The sequence below is a fragment of the Vigna angularis genome, chromosome 4 (assembly GCF_016808095.1).
Source record: "Vigna angularis cultivar LongXiaoDou No.4 chromosome 4, ASM1680809v1, whole genome shotgun sequence".
NCBI lineage: Eukaryota > Viridiplantae > Streptophyta > Magnoliopsida > Fabales > Fabaceae > Vigna > Vigna angularis.
The window spans coordinates 34,729,311-34,748,267 of NC_068973.1; the positions used below are offsets into that span (position 1 = coordinate 34,729,311).

Below are 18,957 nucleotides of genomic sequence, written 5' to 3' on the forward strand. Positions count from 1 at the left end.
TTAGTACAAGTGATAATAACTATGAAGTTATGGATAATAAATAATTACCTTTTATTTTTTTTATTTTAAATTAAATTTTAAAATTATATTAGATTTACACTATGTTTTTTAATAGAGATTTTTTTTTTAATTTAATACTTGGTACACCTTGTTAAACTTTACGTAAGTTAACAAACTTTTATATATATATATATATATATATATATATATATATATATATATATATATATATATATATATATATATATATATTCAGATATTATAATTGGAATTGAACAGAGCTTTTCAATAGTAGTGTCTGCATGGTTTTGGTTTCACGAATCAATTTCAAGATTTTCCTTTAATTTTTACTCCAATGCAAAAGTTTAAAAAAATCTACACTTCATATACATAAAAAGAAAAATGGTAATAAGTATTTTGAATTTTGTATCATATAAAATAATCTAATATGAAGACCTCTTATTATTCAAGTCTTGTGGAAATGATTCTGGAATTCAGCAACATTTATAAAGCACTAAAAACTAATTAAGATATTTTAATTTTTTTAAAACTTAATCATGCTTTCAAGTGACAGGAATTTTTACGTTCTGTACTGCTCATTTGAACGTTTTTTTATTTACCCCAATACCTTCTAAAAGTATGTCCTATGTAACAGGTACATGATTTATTCTGCACTTTAGTACAGAAGTGCTAATATGGCTTCATAAAAAGTTAAATAAAAATCTGGATCGTTAAAATAAAACAACATTTTCATTTTTGTAAATAATATATTTGCAATTTAATAAAAATATTGTAAAAAAAATACTAAAAATTATTTAAAATATTAATATAATAAGACTGCATAAAATGAAATGAAATAAAATCTTTAAAAAGTTAAAACAGACACTCCTCTTAAAAGCTAATCCATTTATAATGGAAAATATTTGAGAGTATATTTAATTTAATATATTTCATAAACCATTTTTTTCAAAATTCAAAAGTGAAGCCCACACGTTCTTCATGCTGAAAAAAACATTCCTCCACCTTGGTGATGTGGTCTGAGGTTGATCTTCAGAAAGGGTACAACTATATTAGCTGAAATTTTCTGATGCAAAGTCTATACTTGTTTGTTTGAACTGGTAGATGAGATAATGTCACAGGTTATGCATGGAATTTAGTCTACTAAAGTATGCAGATTCAACAACTTCCACAGTAAATGTGTGATTGTGTTGACATGGCTACCAGGGGTTTCATTTGGAGGAGGCAACAACAAAAAAGAGTGCATCTAGTGCAACAAAAAGGTTATTTTCCAGGACGTAGGATTACAGGTCAAACGCGTAGGGCAATGGTTATTGGGAACCTGTGGTTACAACGTCATGCTAAAGAATAGTAAATACGTGGATTTGGAAAGGGCAAATATCGGGAATGTATTCCACTATGTTCCTACGAATTCATCACAAGCTTAAAATTAATTGAGAACGCGAATTCGTTTAATACAACTATAACTAGATCTTCTAGTCCAGTATTTTTCTCTAAAAAAAGGCACATAATCTGTTGCCAATTGCCGGACAATGAACACTGAGACTATAACAAATTAAACAATGTACATATATTATTATATTCATGTAAAAGAAAATGAAAAAATTAAGAAAAAGAGAAAAGATTTATAGCAAACAAGTGAAAAATGCAAACCCGATTACAGTTTTACACGCCACCAGTTCGGTCAGCAGTTGGTTTTGGTTTCACTTTTGCCAAGTTAACAAGGTCCCCAAATAAATTATCCTCTGGTTTGGAAGGCTTCATAGGTGGCACATAGGATGCAGAAGAAACCTGGTAAGAATTTCTCAGAGCACCATCATCTCTCATCGATAAACCATACATTTGCTGCTCAACATACTGAACCGCTGGTTGCTGACCATAGCCATATCCTACGAATTGGTTGCCATACATTTGTTGAGGATACATGGAATGCATTGGATGTGAAGCCATACCCATATAGGGACTGGCAACACCCTGAATATGCTGCGGGTACAAGCCTGATTGATTACTTTGAACATTGTTGTTGATTGTTGAGATATGACTAGCATTTGGTTGCATATACATTCCAACAGCCTGGTCATGCCCCGCCGCTTGAGGTCCCTGAGGATGTGCAGCACTTTGTATATGCGTCATTACCACTTGAGTGACTTGCAATGGTTGTGGGTATTGACTGCCCGATACTGGACTATCATTGTCTGTAGGTTGTGCTTCCCATGGAGGCGGCGGAAATGATCCACCACTTGTTGTACCTGTAAACCGGAAAAAGGATGAATGATGCAAAATATCTCAAATATGAGAACCACAAATCGTATACATTGACATTCACCCCAATCCAATCCAATCGGTCAACAACCCAGAAAAATACAGCAAGCCAATTGAGAAAGAAAATATTGAAGGGATATGAATTTGCCATTAACCAACTTAAAAGCAGCAATCAGGGGTCAGAAATCAAAATTCATCACAGCAACTGCTAAAAAGAAGAGTAAGCATTTGTGAAAGGATTTGAGCCAAACAGGAATTAAAATAGAGAAGCATTAAGTGCACCGTAAACTGGTGAAGGAGGCTGTTGCTGCTGCGCAACCTGGCCATTCCAAGAAGGACCTGTGCTCTGCATATACGGTGATTGATCATACCGAGGTGATCCAACATTTGGCCCACCTCCATTGGGGTAAAACAGCCCTTGAGATATGAAAGTCTGCTGCTGTTGACATTGAGGAGAAAATGGACTGGTTTGACCGGCAACATTAATTGGCTGGATATTAACAGAAGTAGGTGGATTGCTTCCATTAGAAAACATATCAAAAAGAACAAGGGCATTCTGTTGAGACATAGGGCTGGCTGGCTGCTGTTCGCCTAAAGGAACGAGAGCAAGTGAAGTCTCTGCTTTTGGTGAGTTATAGTCGTCACCACTGAGCAGGTCCACTTTAGGATCAACCTTCGGAGGGGGAGCTGATTCATTTGATATTGGGGGCGCTGGAAGCAGTAACTGGTTCAAAGATTGAGACCCAGTTTCAGCATTAGCAGACGACCTGCAAAACTAAATTAAAATGAAAAGCCGTAGAACCAGAAGTTGCCATACGGATTAAGTCAACCTGTAATTTCATACACTAATCTACTTCTGAACGTTTATACATGAAGCAATAATATTACAACTCTGCAGCCAAATCTAGGCTTTTTAACAAGTTAAAAAAAAAATGAGATTCAGCAACAATTACGAACATATGAAACAAAACAGAAAGATGGAGACTTCTGACAACAGATAGCAGATAACTCCCCCAGCTACCAAGATCAAATATGAAGAATGACAAAAACTAAAGTATCCAAAATAAAATAATAGCACAAAAAGGTTCCAAAGCCTTAAGCTGCAAAGACCTTATTCCACGGACAAAAATACAAACAAATATCTAGCAATCCATGGTACTTAGTTTGGAATTTATTTTAAATATAAAACTTACTGGGTAAAAAACAAATAACAAATGGAAATGAATTACGGATTCCAATAGGGTATAAAAATTATTTGATTCTCATCGGGTGAGACTGATAGAATTATATGTAATGAATGCAGAGCAATAATAAAGTGCAACAAGAAACACTGGAAGACCTTCCATCCGTCTGTTTACTGGTATCTCCAAAATCAACCAAAGGACCATCAAAATCTACAAGTGTTCCAGTAGGTGCAATCTTCAGATTCTCAGTATGATTTTGAGCAGGAGTTCCTGAAGAAGTTCCTGAAGCAGAAGTTCCCGAAGCAATGGATTCATGCTTGGCCAAGACACGCTGAAGATCATCATTCAGAGATAAGCCTTGGCATAGCAATGATTCGTCCCTGTAAAAGTAGATAAAAACGAACCATTATTAACAGGTTTTTTCCTTTAGATTTAAAGAAAACTAAAAGTGGAGTTAACATGTAAAAAATATATAATATGGCAGCAATTGCTTTGCAACATCTTGAAAACGGGAAGAGGCCTTACGAAGTTGAATTAACAAGGTGTACCACTCTCTGCTTGTATGTTCGACATTGCTCCACTAAATCAACAATAACTTCCTGCTGAAGACCCTGAAAATAGAATACAAAAAATGTCACATTCAATAGAATCAGTAGTTTTGTTGATAATAGTCAACAACAACAACATCCCTCTACTTGAGGTCGACTGCATAGATCATGCAATGCTTCAACGTGGTAAAGGCCCTGAGCTTCAAAAATATTATTTACTCAAGTACATCAAAAGTTGAGAGTTTGGATTAAAGAACTTACTTCTTTGTTACCAGGGTCCAATGCATTGAGCATTTCTGCAAGAACATCCATAATACCACGTGCATTTTGAATTTCTGACAAACTGGCAATAGAAAGTTCAATCAAAACAAATCAAGGCTTCATTATTGACGGCACTTTGTACCATGTAGCATAATTTTGTCATCAAAATAATTAAAGAAATGATAATAACAATCTATTATTGGATACAGTGCCCCATGAAGAATATGTTTGGTGAGATTCACATGAAATTCACACGATAATAAAGAATTAGGTATGCTACCAAGTGCCCAAGCACACTAGTTAAAGAGAATTTAGTACACCCTATAAAATGCTTTAAAAAGAAAGAATCAAATGATTTTCTTTGTCTTTTATGTCTATAGAAAATTTGAGAAATTTATCTGATAATATCTTTATCTTTTATCAGTTTAGTGAATCGTAGATGATGATTAAGAATTTATATTTATTTTCTATTTTATGATTAGTTTCCTGACTTGATTAGAATTTGGATAATTATAGGTTTATTATATCGCATAAATAGGAATATTATCTCTACAATGACATCTCGTATATCTATTTGTATTTTCTGTATCAAATCTATATAGACTAGCCTTTTTATTATACTCTTGGGTAAAGCTAGAAACAAAAAGGGAACTTGAAAATTCAATTACCTATCACTTTTGATACTTCATCTAGAAATAATAAAGAAAAAAAAACATGGATAAAAATGAATAGCGAATTATTAAAGATTGAATCCTCCTTTAAGAAAAATCTTGCATATTTTCTTTCATTTGTCACCGACTCCCACAAACCACCTCATTTTGCTAGGATTGGTTAAAAGAAAAACGATGCAACAAGCATCTTAATTGATAACAGTTTTCACAATGCTATTCCAATTATAAATAAAAAGAAAGTGTATGCCTTCAAAATGTGACAACTTAGCTACAAAGAAAAATATAAACCGGTAATAGATAGTGATGATAATGAACTACATAATACATTCCATCAAAGAAAAGTCTGAAGATAGCATGAGAATAAGAAGCCCATAGATGAATGTCAAGCAATATGAAGTTATCAACATATAAGCCAACTTCCACAAACATGATGACAAGACAAGAGATAGAAATGCACCTTAGGGCTGGAAACTCAGAATCTGCAGAGGACTCAGCTGTGTCTTGTTGAGTAAAAGTATCTCGTATATTTTGAGGGTATGATGACAATGGTTGTGTTTGTACCGGTGTGAATACAGGTGCAGATCGCTCAGACCTCTGAGGGAATATTGCCCCAGCACGCTGAAACAAACAAATCCTTTATAGAACAAAAGGAATAGATAAACAAATATTAAACTTAAAAAGATTTATGAAAATATCCTGATTGTAACAATGAATACTCAAAATAAAAACCCGTATAACCAATCAGATAATGAGAATTATGTCCAAAAGAAAAGTAGCAAGGGCCTCCTTTAAGAACTGTATCCAATCATCCTGTTTGTAATCGAAAGCAGAGTTGAAATATTTTGTAAGAAAATTTCAATGCAAATAAGTTGATGAACATACCAAAAGCTCCTGGTATGCTGCATAATACTGTGGATATCTTGATCTTGGCCCTCCAAAAGCCTCTTGCCAACTATCTATAAGAGCCAATATCTTCTCTCGGACCTGATAATTGATCTACAGTTTTCATAATAAATATGATAAACATGTTTTTCATGATGAAGTTTTGTATAAAACAGGAAGGCTCTGGAAACTTCTAAGAAATATCAGTACCTTCTTCTTTGCTATTTTAACCATCTCATGAAGAACATCTCTCTCGGCAACATGCATGTGTATAATGTCTCCACAATTCTTAATTATTGTCTCCAAAAGCTAAAATATAGCAGTCGAATTGATAAACAAATGAGTTTTTCCAATATTAAAGACGAACACGTATTTTCATTATAAGCAGGCTATACAGTATCTTCCTTATCTATGCAAACCTAATTTATACAGCTCTAAGGTATTCTCGGAGGGAAAGGAACTCAAACATACAGACAATCTGAACAAAGAACAGAACTTCCTTATGTAAGATTATATTTCCATATACATCATAATGTTGACCTCTACTCAAAACCAATTCAGAGAAGATGATGATTCATTTCATTTCATTGCTGAACCTCAATTTTCTTCACACTAACTTTGGAGTGTACTTGGTGGAACAAAATTTTTAGATTATGAATCAAGTATTTTATCGACCCAATTTTAACATCATTATCAGCTCAGCTTATGAAGGATGATGATAAGTTTAAAATAATGATAAAATGGGAATTAAAAAGTTATAATTCTTTCCACTCCATTTTCCAAAAATGGTATGAAATCTTGGTTCTGTTTCATTACAAAATTTTCAAAATAAAGGAATGAAATATTATTTCATTCTATTCCAGTCCATCTCATTCCGTTATATTTCATTCTATTCCAATCCATCTCATTCCGTTATATTTCATTCTGTACCACTAACCCAAACCTAACATTAGTAAAATACCATCTCAACGCAGACATATCTAAAATAAATTTTACAATTTCTTTCCAAGATGAAAACAACATACAATATAAAACAATGTTGTTTGAACATTCTAGAGGAAGAGTCCTTTTCAAAAGTTCAGCAAGCATACCATAATAATTGAATAAACATAAAAAAGAGACTTATGCTAAAAATTCCATTACATAGTCTCCAAATAATAGTCAATAGACAAAAGCTTCCAGCCAGTTATTTATCTATCAACAGTCAAAAATTAATCCAAGGAATCATACAAGTTGAAAGTTTTCTTCTCTTCCAACAATTTTTTTATTTTGATTGAAGAATATATGTTGGGGAATGTGTGATGACATTGTTAGGCCCATAGAAGAAAATGTCTTAGATGTGGCTAAGATTCGTAAGACATGGCAGGTTTATGTTAGAAAAAAGAAGAATTAGTTACATCCGGTTGTTAGTAGTCACGTGTGTGAGTATAAGGCCGTGTTGTATACATACATACCTAAGCCAGTTGTTTGTAAGAGTCAACTTTGGATTTTTAATTGTACCTGCAAGAAAGCCACTTCCTCTGTTCGGAATGTTGACTATGGGAAACTCTGAAAGTTCCATCTCTCGGTTTCAAGAAACTTCTTGTTCTTTCCCAAATCTCTCTCTAACATCTTTCTTTTTCTCTTCCTAATACTTTCAGTCCCTAAAGACATCTATTATTACTTGAATCTATAATCAGACAAGGCTTTTACTATAGGCTCTTAGCTTATTGTTGGTTTAAGGAAATGTCTATTTCAGACTATTAGAGAGAAACATTAAATCATACTATACTGTTGAGTAATCTAAAAAAGTGAATAAATAAAACAAACATTGACCCTAAAGCAGATTGAATAATGTATAAAAAACATGAGCTTACAGTTAATGCACTTATTTGAACTCTAGGAATTGTTGGTTTAAGGAAATGTCTATTTCGGACTATTAGAGAGAAACATTAAATCATACTATAATGTTGAGTAATCTAAAAAAGTGAATAAATAAAAGAAACATTGACCCTAAAGCAGATTGAATAATGTATAAAATACATGAGCTTACAGTTAATGCACTTATTTGAACTCTAGGAACTTTACTTCCAAGCCGCTTCTTTATACCTTTAATAACATCCTTTGTTTGCCTGATAAATCGTATAACCAAACTGAGTTAGCATACTCTCAAAGCCCAAACGAAGAAACAAAATCAAAGTTTTGAATAAAATATTGCAGTTAAACATTTATATCTGTTCCAGCTCATCCCAGGTAAGCATCAATGGGTCCCATGAATATTTGCCCTACGGTCGAACTACTACATACCAACACCCGTTAAAAAAAGAAAATTCCAGTTCCAAACTGTGGAAACTCAGAAATGCATAGAAACATAAATAACTAATAAAAAGAGATCTGTCACCCCTTCTTCCCATTGCAAAAAAGACAAAAGCAATTCACAGTCAACTTGGAAACAATAAATAGGATTTTTCAGATATAATTCCAAATTACGAAACGTAATCTGATGAGCACAAACACAAAACTATTAACTCCTAGAAGGCTTAAAATGTCCCATACAAAGGAACTGACTACTTATAGCAACCAGAAGCAAATTCCACATAACACAGCATCAGCCGAACAAGTGGATCGCAGAATCCATAATAGCTATCTACTATCCCTATACCTAACTGATTAATGAACAACGGAACTCAATCCTCAATCAACAAAGTGAAATTTCCTATTTCAAATTCCTGTGTTTGATTACTGTTACATGTAATAAAACAATGCGAAGTTGAAATCTCGACCATCATTGTGGTTTAATAAATGATAAAACAGAGGAAACATATGACAGAAGGAAGGGGAAAAGCCAACTGCTAATCTTCATTCATCAACAAATTCATAATTCAACCTACAACTTATTTTATCACGTCAGAATTCATTCATAACAGAAAACCAAAAAAACTAGAAATCTGCTCGCGCCTTTTTTGTTCATAATAATTCCGCAGTAAATCTCAAAAGCAAAATAGAACAGTTCTATCAAAACAAAAACGAAGAGAAAGAAGAAGAACGCGCAAAAAAAAAAAGCGCGCAAAAAAAAACGCGCGCACTCTCTCCATAACGTCAAAAATGAAGAAAAAGCGAAAATCCGAAGGTATACATACCCAGGGTCGCGATTGAGTATGTCACAGATCTCCATGTTCAAAGCCCAATCAGGGCCCACAAGCATGCTGCTTGTGGCACGCTCAACTAAGGCATTTACCATCGTTTCTAGCCGGCCACGACAGGATCAATGTTTTCCGGTGGGATGAGAGAGCGATTCCCGTGATAACACAGAGATATAAGTAACGGCCACCCTCCCTCGGTCTCCAAAATCAATAACAAAGTTTGCTACTACGTCGCTGAATGAAGAATTCCGTTGAGGTAAAGTAGGGGTAGAATTGGAAGTGAAAAAATCACATACCAATTATAAGAGTCCACGTGGCAGTGTGAAGGCGAGCTGGCTATGCCACACCTGGGATACAGTTCAGAAACAGGATTTGCATCTGCTTAGTCAATAAGTTTTAATATAAATGCGGACGTTGTTTTCGCAAAACCGTAAGAGGAGAATAATTATAATTAATTAGAAAAAAAATTAAAAATATCAACCGAGTCTTTCGTTTTTTAGGTATTAACTTTTTTTTCATTAGAAAAAGTTTCATTAATCTCAAATAGATAACCCTTTTTTTATTTCGATATATGAAATAACTAAAATAGTACTTATACATAATAATTTCCTTTATTCTTTCTCCAAAATTTAGTCAGACCTTCATACACATATTTTATATGATTAATATACAATAATATAATATAATAATTAATACAAAATCAAGTGAAAATAGTTTATAATAATTATTGCATTTCTATTTGTTGCTAGTAATTTTTTATATGTTCTGTTTACAATGGTATGGTTTGTAGTAATTTTTTATTATTTCTTATGTCAATTTAATATACTTGTATACAATCTCAAATAATTATAATAAAAAATAAAAAAAAGGTTAAATACGAATTATAAAAATGACTTACCATTAATCTAAAATCAAATTTTTAATAAATTATACTAGATTAATTTCAACAGAATAAGTTAATTTTAAATTATATATACGAAATTCATTTTATTTTGGTTTGGTTGAGTCATAATTTAACAAAGCTCTCTCTCAGATCTTTCATATGAAAATAAATCTTCATAAGTTAAGGTGTTTAAGTGAGTTTAGTTATAGTGATATAACAAATATTATTATTACAACAGGAATTATAAACTAAATCACTCAATTCCGATAATTTTTTAATACACAACAATCTGTTGATATAACCAATGGATGGTGATACCAGAATTATCCCAAATGAAATATATTATAATAGAAATAAATAATAGTTTATGAGGTTATTATCCTGTTTTATGGATTTTATTTATTGTATGTTTACATTTTATATTGTATGATGTGTATAGGAATTTTCTCTTTACAAAATATGATGGTCATAAATAATATGAATATGCCTCATTTATTGTATGTTTGTATTTTATACTGATGTAAGAATCTCATTCATAAATAATATGAATATGCCTCATTCATATCTAGATATTTGCTATACTAACATTTTATTCTTAGTATTGTGGTCATCAAATGAGTTATAATCACACCTCATCATAATAAATATACTTTATAATTCATGCTTTAAATTAAAAATTCATATCTCTTACAAGGTGAACATCCAAGGGCTGAAATGAAAAGTATATGTTAATTTAAAATCATTTCTCACAATAATGTAATTTTTTTCAATAATGTAACATTCATGCTACATCCCTTGATATTGTTGATATTAGTCAATAAACGTCTAAACATAAAACATTATTACTGTGCCTATAATAATAAAAATGTTAGTTATCTTGAAGAAACTGTATCTAAAATCAATAGAATTAAAAACTCAATGACTGGGCACCTTTCATGGTTAATTAAAAATAAGAAGAGACAAACTACAAAATTTTGCTAGAAGAAACAAACTACAAAATTTTGCTTAGAATAAACAAATAATAGATCACATTTTTCAAGGCAAAACAGCTTAAACAATAGTCATCCCAAACGGATATTCTCTATGGCATAAAAAACCATTGCATAGGATGAATTGTATTTATCTTATATATAAATTTATATTCTTGTATATAATAAACTCTACATATATTGTCATAATATATTTTAAAAAATATTGAAGATGAACCTTTTGGGGCATGTAATTGAGAATATTTTATATTTTTATTCATTAACAACTTACTTTTGTGCATAATTGTATTTCTCTTTTTAATAGTGTTCTATGAGATTATTTGGATGATGAATTTGAAAAGTTTTTTAAAAAATAAAATGTATAATATTTAGATTAATTATAATTATTTTTTTTAATTTGAAATAGTTTATTTAAATTAAATAATTTAAATATTTTAAATTTAAATTTTATTATTAGATAAAAAATAATAATTTTTTTTCAAAACAAAAATATGTTTAAAAAATATTTGGATTTACTTAGGTTCTATCATTTGATACGAGTTGATCTAACTTGACATGATTAGTTTTCAACCTTCAATCTAATCGATTAATCTCAATTTTTAGGATAATTTGTCTAGACTTTTAATCTAAATTTATTTTTTACCTTTAATCCAGTGAATTAATCTCCTTTTTTAATTTTGGGTTGACATGTCTTGACTTTCGGCTTTGATCTTTAATTTACTCTGATTTGTCTTTACCTATTAAACAACTCAATTCGATTTTCAATCTCAAATTAATAGATTTGATTTTTTGTCAAAACCAAATCAGCTCAGTCATAAATCAAGTTGACTCAACTCAAACTGATTCGAATAAACATTTGTTCCAAACATACTCGACTCGACTTTTTATCAAAAACTCATTTAACATACTTTATCCAAATAAATTATTTTAATATAAAAGTTTTACCTTTTTTCAAATAAATAAATTATCTTATGGTATTTTATTTTTAATCACACATGTAACTTTTTGTACCAATTTCAAAACTTATACTTATAATCTTTATTATGAGATTCTGTTAAAAAGTTGATTTTGACGTATTTGTAAACGAAATACGAGTATAAATTTTAGAAATATATTAGTAATGCTTCTTATAAAACATTGGATGGTTCTATAGAGCATTGGACACTTTATTTTTTTAATATTTAATTGGTCTAATTAATATTTTGATTTTTATATTTGTAAAATTTATCTAATATTCTTTTTATTCTTAATTTAAATTGTCTTTCATTTAAAAGATGTGATGTCTTTTCGTAAAACGATGTTTTAGATTGCATTCAAAAAAAAAAATCATACATATTTTTATTTTTCAAAACTTTTATAATTTTTTTTTCACTAGACAATACTTGAACTCCATTGTCAAGAGTAAAACTGTCAAGTAAGCCACTTTAATAAGATTTTGGCCCTATCCCATGTGAGAGTGTTCTCTACATTTGAACTTGAGATTTTAGAGATTGAAGTAGATTTGTGCTTGTAAGAGAATGATCGAAGAAAAAAGTTTGTGAGAGATGTGAAGGAAATGATGCCAGAAGAAGGAGTTGTGAGAGTGCGAGAAAACTGTTGTTTGGGGTCAAGGGGCTGACCCGGCCCTAACCCAATATCAATCTCTTTCATAGGGCTTTTGGGGCCAGGGGCTTTGAAAAAGCTTCCTGAAACGTGGGCCAAGAAAATGGGGCTTATTTTAAAGAAGGGTCAGGGTTGGCCTTGGGGTTTCAAATTAAAATGACAGCTCTAGTCAAGAGTACAAAGTGTTTTCAAATTTAGTCAATCTCAGTGTAAAAAAAATTAGGTTTATACCCTTAAATATGTATTTACTTTCCACACTTAAATGCATAGATTTTTATTTTCAATTTATCCTATTTTTCTGCACACAATATCTTCTTATACATCACGTATAATTGTTAGAATGAATTAAAACTCATCAGTTAATCTGATTCACTACAAGTTTGAATCGGGTAAGATTTAATTTTTTTTTGCAAAACTCAACATAGGCTAAAATCGAACTCAATATAACTAAGAAACTGACTCACTTGAATTGAATCCATGATAAGTCGGATTAGCTTACCAACTCACCCATAAATTTTAAATTATATTAAAAAAACAAAAATCCTAAACTTAAATGCTCTATTTGAAGCGATGCAACTAACCTATTTGATGCAGTGCAAATTAACTGATTTGATGCAGGGCAAACTTTGCTCCTTCACAAGTAAGCAAACTGAGCTCCGTCGCAAGCAGATTGTGCTCCTTCGCACGCAAATTGTGCTCTAAAAGCATATTGTGCTCCTTTGCAAGCAGTTTATACTCTTTTTGATTGCTGCTTCTAAGATGATGGTGTTGCTCGGATTGTGCTCCTTCGCAGATTCGTAAGTAATCCAATTTGTGTTAACTCACCAACCTGTGATGAATCAGACTAAGTTCAAATTTGTTAGACTCGAAAATAAGTGAATCAGGTTGGATGACCCGATTTCAAACAATATTAAAAAAAAGTACATAAGTTTTTATCATATTAATAATGAGGTAGGTTGGGGAGTTCAAGTTTTATGGGGTGCAGAAAGAAAGAAAAGGGAGATGCAAACATAACCACCTGAAGACTAAGCTATGTTTACATTTAAACCTTCATATTATTTTAATATTGGTTTAATGTTTAAATATCATGTTTTGTCCATCTAAACGTCATATTTGGCTTTTAGTCTCTGTATTTTCCTACAAACACATATACTTTCTTCACTGGAAACTTTTATACTCATTACTCTTACAAATCCTACTTAAAACAATGATATTATTGTGTTTCAATGTCTATATTCCGTGATATAATTTTTGTTCATAAATAAAAATATATATGCATTACTTGTTTATTGTATATTTTTATTATATAAAAAATAATTAAATATATTGTTTATCATGCATTGTAATTAATTATATGTAAAATATGAATCATTATTTTTTTAATTTATGTGATAACCACTTTTTCATTTTTTTTCTGCTTTTTTCTCTAATATGTGTTTTCTTATTTTTTTATATTCGTTTCCTACCTATAAAATCAATATAGAAACTTAAATATAATTAGAAATTAAATAAGAAAATAATTTATGCACATTAAACCAAAAATCTCCATAATATATAACTATAAGTATACTGTTACAAATCATTTTTTTTTAATTTTAACTTTTGTAAACATATAAATTTTTTAAAATGTCAAATCACGTCTCATTATATTTTGAATAATAGCATATAATGGTGATACTTATATTCCTACACTATTATCATTGTTAATACAACCATAAAAATCAATTTGTGGGTAGATTAAAACAATCCTGTTGATATGTTGAGTTGAAAAACATATAAATCACACTAACTTTTTAGCGAGCCCATTTAACTACCAATCTTAATGAGTTTAGTATATTTTTACTAATATATATATATATATATATATATATATATATATATATATATATATAATTTTTTGAAAGAGTGACTAACTTAACTTTGTAGATCAAAGATAATTTATCATGAAATTGATATGTTATCAATTAATTCTTAGATAATAATATTTTAACAACATTTTTTTATAATATTTTAATATTATTTATGTGTTATTATATAAAAAATATGTTAGAATTGTTGACAACCTTAGTAATACGCTTTTTATACAAAATGTTTGGAATAACTAATTAAGAGAGGCTTTTTTATGATATGTAAAAAGGTATGTTATTGATTAATAGGAGTGATTTAACATGATTTTTGGAATATCGTTATAAATTCAAACTTAATAATTGGGACAAGATGACAGTGTAACTAAAAGAACAATAAATTAAAGTATAATAAAAAACCAAGAAATTAAATGACGTGACAAAGTATAACAGGAAAAATAATAATGATTCGTCAAAAAAAAAAAAAGAAAAAAAAAGTTTAGCCTTGCCTTCAGCGCAGCGAATTCTGAAAGCAACTTCGCCATCGTCACCTAAAAAATAAAAAGTATTTCAAGAAATTAAAGAATTTCCATGAGCACCGAATCGAAAAATCTTTATCATCTTTTTCACGTCTAGTTTCAACTTCTAATCTGTTAATTCACGATTCAAAACGTAAGCTCGCAGTTACTACAAGTGTCTATCAGTGTCACTATTTTGAGCTTCTCTTTACCATCTTCCAAATCCCATTTCTTTGAAGCCATATATTATTTACTAAAGCATAATTGATTGATTAATCGGAGCAGCGTGTTAGGGTTTCGAGAAGTCGATCTCGGAACACCGTCCAAACCCTAATTCTGCATATCCATGTCATTTTGATTTTTGCTACTTCCGACAATGGCGATCATCGGCGACGCACTTCGCCAGGCGTTCATGCCGAAGCGCGAGTACGAGAGCCTTAGGGAAGAAGAGAAAGCGTGGGGCAAGCTTCAGAGACCTGTGACTGTGGCTTCCGTAGTTGCCATCGGGCTTGCTATATTCGTGTCCACGGTTATCAGTTTGAAAATCGTGTTTCCGAGTAGCGATGGGAAGAGAGCGTTATGCGTCGATCGAAGGCTTCAATCTATACAGATAGGGATGAAAGGTGAATCCGATTCGGATCGATTTCCCGGCGGTTTCTATCTCACGGACCAAGAGATTGCTGATTATTACTGGATGGTTGTGTTCATTCCTTCAACGATCGTTTTCGCGCTCTCGGTCGTGTATCTCGTTGCCGGTAAGAAATTGGATTTCTATGTTGCCTTTGACGAGGGTTTTTTTGTCTGATTGTTGTCAAGTGATTGATGCACGATTTTTGAAGATTGTTATTGGTGTTTGTTTTGTTTCTTATATGATACTAAGTTTGATGTTAAAAACATTTATGGCTATAATATAATGATTGAGAGAACATTTTTAGCGTTAAAGTGTTTCAAGAACGGGACAGCTGGAAATCTTTTTTAGAGAATCGCTGTGGGAGTTCAACTGTAGATTTTGCCTTTTATGCGGGAAGTGCAATTCACGATTGCCGTAAAACATGAAATCTCTAGGGTTGATCAAGAAATGAACTTCTTCTAACATCTCATGGCTAGGAGGAAATAGCCTTGAAATTTAACTATAATCATAAGAAATGGAACCAAGATGGTTGGTGTCCGTTGGAAAATAATCTTGATTGCAGTCACTTTAACCCTTGCACTAATTGCAGCCTCTTTTGGGTTTTCTTTAATTTCAACTTTGATTACTAGATATGACTTGAATACATCTTAAAAAGATCAAGGAAACCTTACTGAACTAGCTGATTTTATGGAATTGAGTTAGCTTTTAAACATAAATTCTTAGAGTGTCAATAAAAGATTAAGGGATAGAGAGACAGAAGTCTTAGGTCACGTGGGTTGTGGTTCCTCTTGATTTGAGAAGTAAATACTTCAGTGCTGTTGGATTGTTCTCCCTATTGTGATATGGAAGGAAATGATTTTGTTGTTACAATTGACTTATTTGATTTATTCTCGCTAAAATTTGAGGAGTATCTATGGGCATTGATGTAACACGTGGGTTATTTTCAGTAAGTTTAATATGATCAATAGGACCATTGTACTTTTTTCGTTGATAATTGGAATGTATGCATTTCTGCATTCTAGAGGGGAGTACTGGTGAAGTAGATCACTTGTTTTAAAATTTCTTCTGGCATCTTCTTAGAGTAATTCTACATTATAAAATCTTCGACCCACAACGCAATTTTACAGTTTGACTCATGTAAGTCAATGCTTTCTGTTATAAACTTAAGAAAACTTTACAAAATTGGGAATCCAGTAGTTGTGCAAACGTTATCAATTACTCTGGTACAGTATTTCTATTTTCCATTCAACCCTGAACCGTTTCACTGAAATTTTAGATAATGCCACAGATCTCACCATGTGGTTCTTTTTACAGATTTGCTAAATGATGTGGATGAATGTCAGTCACAGATAGTGACGTTTTGAAATATGTTTCATTTCTTTAGCCTAGGTTTTTTGCAGGGCTTATGATCTCTTTTGCCTCTCTTTTGGAATTCATGATGTTCAATTTATATAGGTCAATGATTTGTGGTGTTAAAAGAGTGCTCTCTAATCCCTACACTGTATATCCCCCCTCTTAATGCAAAACATGTTTTAACTGAATTGTACAGATTTTTATTTATAATTCATCTATTCTTTGATTGTGGTATAATATTTTGTCCAAATAGATAAGGATTAGGGATATGAGTTACTTTTAAAAATTTAGTACACATTTGATAAAATTTGAAGGATTTTGAAAGATAAGAGAGTAGATCTTGAAGAGAGATAATTTTGAGTATTTTTTTGTGAAACCTGATGTTTTGGTTGGTGAGTTTTGAGCAAAAGACAATTTAGCCAATTCATTTTATTAACATTTTGAGTCGAACAGGATCATTTGAGGGTTTTGGTTATAAAAGAAGTTGAATAGAGAAACAAATTTGCTTACTTTTAAAAAAGGGTCAATTATTTAGTATGTCCTGAGCTATATTTGCGAATTTCAAACAGACCCCTGAACTATTTCTTAATTGGGTCCCTAATCTAAAAGTGGGTCACTGGTTGTTTTTTGGCCGGATAAAACTTACACAAAAATGACAGTGCTGGTTTTAGAAACCCTAAGAATTCAATTAAAAAAAAGTTACATGGGAGGACCTAATAAAAAATAGTTTAGGAAGCTATTTGAAAATTCACGACAGAGATATTTAATTGGCTCCAACAAAATTAGGAGGACCAACATCAGACATAGTTCAAACTGAAGGGATAAAAAGTGAAATCAAGTGTTATGTGTTGGATAAATACCCATTTCATTGTTCTTGATGCATTATTTTGTTTCACATAAATTACTGTCTTGTTAGTTCTGAAAGCTTTGTGTTATGCCTTGTTTTAATTATGACAATTGTTTTTGCAGGCATGGCTGTTGCATATTCTGCTCCAACTAGGCATGGATGCTTGAAGGTGGTTGAAAATAATTTTTGTGCTTCAAGAAGGGGTATGATGTCTTCTGTATCAATGGTCTTTCCTTTGCGACGCTCTCAAATTTTGGTGGATCTTATTCTAATGCTTGAGCATTTTATCGGCCCAAAATTGACTTTGTTTTCTTTGGATAACCAACAGGTGGGGTACGATGTCTGTCCATCTTAAACCTTATATTTGCTATCATCTTCGGTCTTCTTGCCTTGTTTCTTGGTTCAAGCCTCTTGACAATGATGAGCAACTGTTCTAAACCTCTGTTTTGGTGCTACGAAATTTCATCATGGGGACTGGTTGTACTATATGGGGGCACTGCCTTCTTCTTGAGGAGAAAGGCGGCCACAATTCTCGACGAGGGAAATTTAAGTGGTCGAAATCTGGGGCTGGAAATGTTGGAAACGAACCCCCTGGAAGTTACCCCAGAGGTGGAAAGACGTGTAAATGAAGGGTTTAAAGCATGGATGGGTCCATCCCTTCTTTCTTCTGACGAAGAAGACGAAGCTGACAGCTATGACGAGGCACCTCGTGCCAGTGCCATACGTTCTAACTCAAACAGGCAAAGAGTCTGAACTCGATATATTCAGGGTCAAGAGCTTCATATAATCTTTTCCAGCCTTCATGCCTTAAAGAATGCTGTATGGTGTGGAAAGCAGTTTTGGACAAAAAATGTTTACATGTATCATATGACAAAAAAAAATGTTGATTAAAGGAGTGTGAATTTGATGTTCGACTTTGAACTACCATTTCGTCTGGTCGAGTTGGTAGTCTGTAGTTTAGTCTGTGAATAATTACTAAATCGGGAATGACCAAGCTTTGACTTTACTTAGGTGGACTACAAAATGTTTGCTGAACAGCTCGCTGATCTTTTCTATGGAGGCTTATTTTTTAGTTTCATTACAATTTTGTTTGTGAATTTTGTCTCAATTGCTTTTCGAGAAAGGAATCCGTGTAAAACCAATCAGAAGCATGAACATTATAAAAAAAATCTGTTCACATTGTCCGCAGTTGGATTTGCAGTTGTGTTGGACAAATCTTTTAGTTAAAGGGGATATTTTGTGGTTAGTCTTTCCTGGTAGATATATGATAGGGGAACTTTCCTCATTGAGTTGGGGAAATATTGAATCTTAGTACAAGCAGCAGGAGTTGCAGAGTGTCCTC

At 31.9% G+C, this 18,957-nt stretch overlaps 2 protein-coding genes across 4 annotated transcripts; one reads left to right on the forward strand and one right to left on the reverse strand.

The window, feature by feature from the left end:
* Positions 1-1,546: 1,546 nt before the first annotated feature.
* On the reverse strand, positions 1,547-9,226 carry LOC108321848 (TOM1-like protein 9). 3 transcript variants are annotated; one of them, XM_017553727.2, is made up of 10 exons: positions 8,946-9,226; positions 7,859-7,937; positions 6,037-6,135; positions 5,827-5,940; positions 5,402-5,562; positions 4,274-4,355; positions 3,990-4,075; positions 3,620-3,844; positions 2,563-3,047; positions 1,547-2,267 (listed from the first exon to the last, which is right to left on the reverse strand). In XM_017553727.2, exons 1-10 carry the CDS (start codon positions 9,044-9,046, stop codon positions 1,684-1,686), a joined length of 2,016 nt encoding a protein of 671 aa, XP_017409216.2. In that variant the 5' UTR covers positions 9,047-9,226; the 3' UTR covers positions 1,547-1,683. The 3 variants fall into 3 exon arrangements, with proteins under 3 accessions (XP_017409216.2, XP_052732127.1, XP_052732126.1); XM_052876167.1 differs by having other exon boundaries at positions 7,683-7,937; positions 8,946-9,015; XM_052876166.1 differs by lacking the exon at positions 6,037-6,135 and having other exon boundaries at positions 8,946-9,225.
* Positions 9,227-14,767: 5,541 nt separating this feature from the next.
* Positions 14,768-18,655, forward strand: LOC108321785 (uncharacterized). Its single transcript, XM_017553639.2, has 3 exons — positions 14,768-15,539; positions 17,738-17,818; positions 17,944-18,655. The coding sequence occupies exons 1-3, from the start codon at positions 15,161-15,163 to the stop codon at positions 18,366-18,368; spliced, it is 885 nt and encodes a 294-aa protein (XP_017409128.1). The 5' UTR covers positions 14,768-15,160; the 3' UTR covers positions 18,369-18,655.
* The last annotated feature ends 302 nt before the right edge of the window (positions 18,656-18,957 follow it).

Coding starts and splice junctions, on each gene's coding strand:
- LOC108321785 (XM_017553639.2), top strand. CDS start 15,161: ATGGCGATCATCGGCGACGCACTTCGCCAGGCGTTCATGCCGAAGCGC. Junction 15,540..17,737: donor GGTCGTGTATCTCGTTGCCG/GTAAGAAATTGG, acceptor TTGTTTTTGCAG/GCATGGCTGTTGCATATTCT. Junction 17,819..17,943: donor TTTTTGTGCTTCAAGAAGGG/GTATGATGTCTT, acceptor GATAACCAACAG/GTGGGGTACGATGTCTGTCC.
- LOC108321848 (XM_017553727.2), bottom strand. CDS start 9,046: ATGGTAAATGCCTTAGTTGAGCGTGCCACAAGCAGCATGCTTGTGGGC. Junction 6,136..7,858: donor TTCAAATAAGTGCATTAACT/GTAAGCTCATGT, acceptor GCTATATTTTAG/CTTTTGGAGACAATAATTAA. Junction 5,563..5,826: donor CAGCATACCAGGAGCTTTTG/GTATGTTCATCA, acceptor TGTTTGTTTCAG/CGTGCTGGGGCAATATTCCC.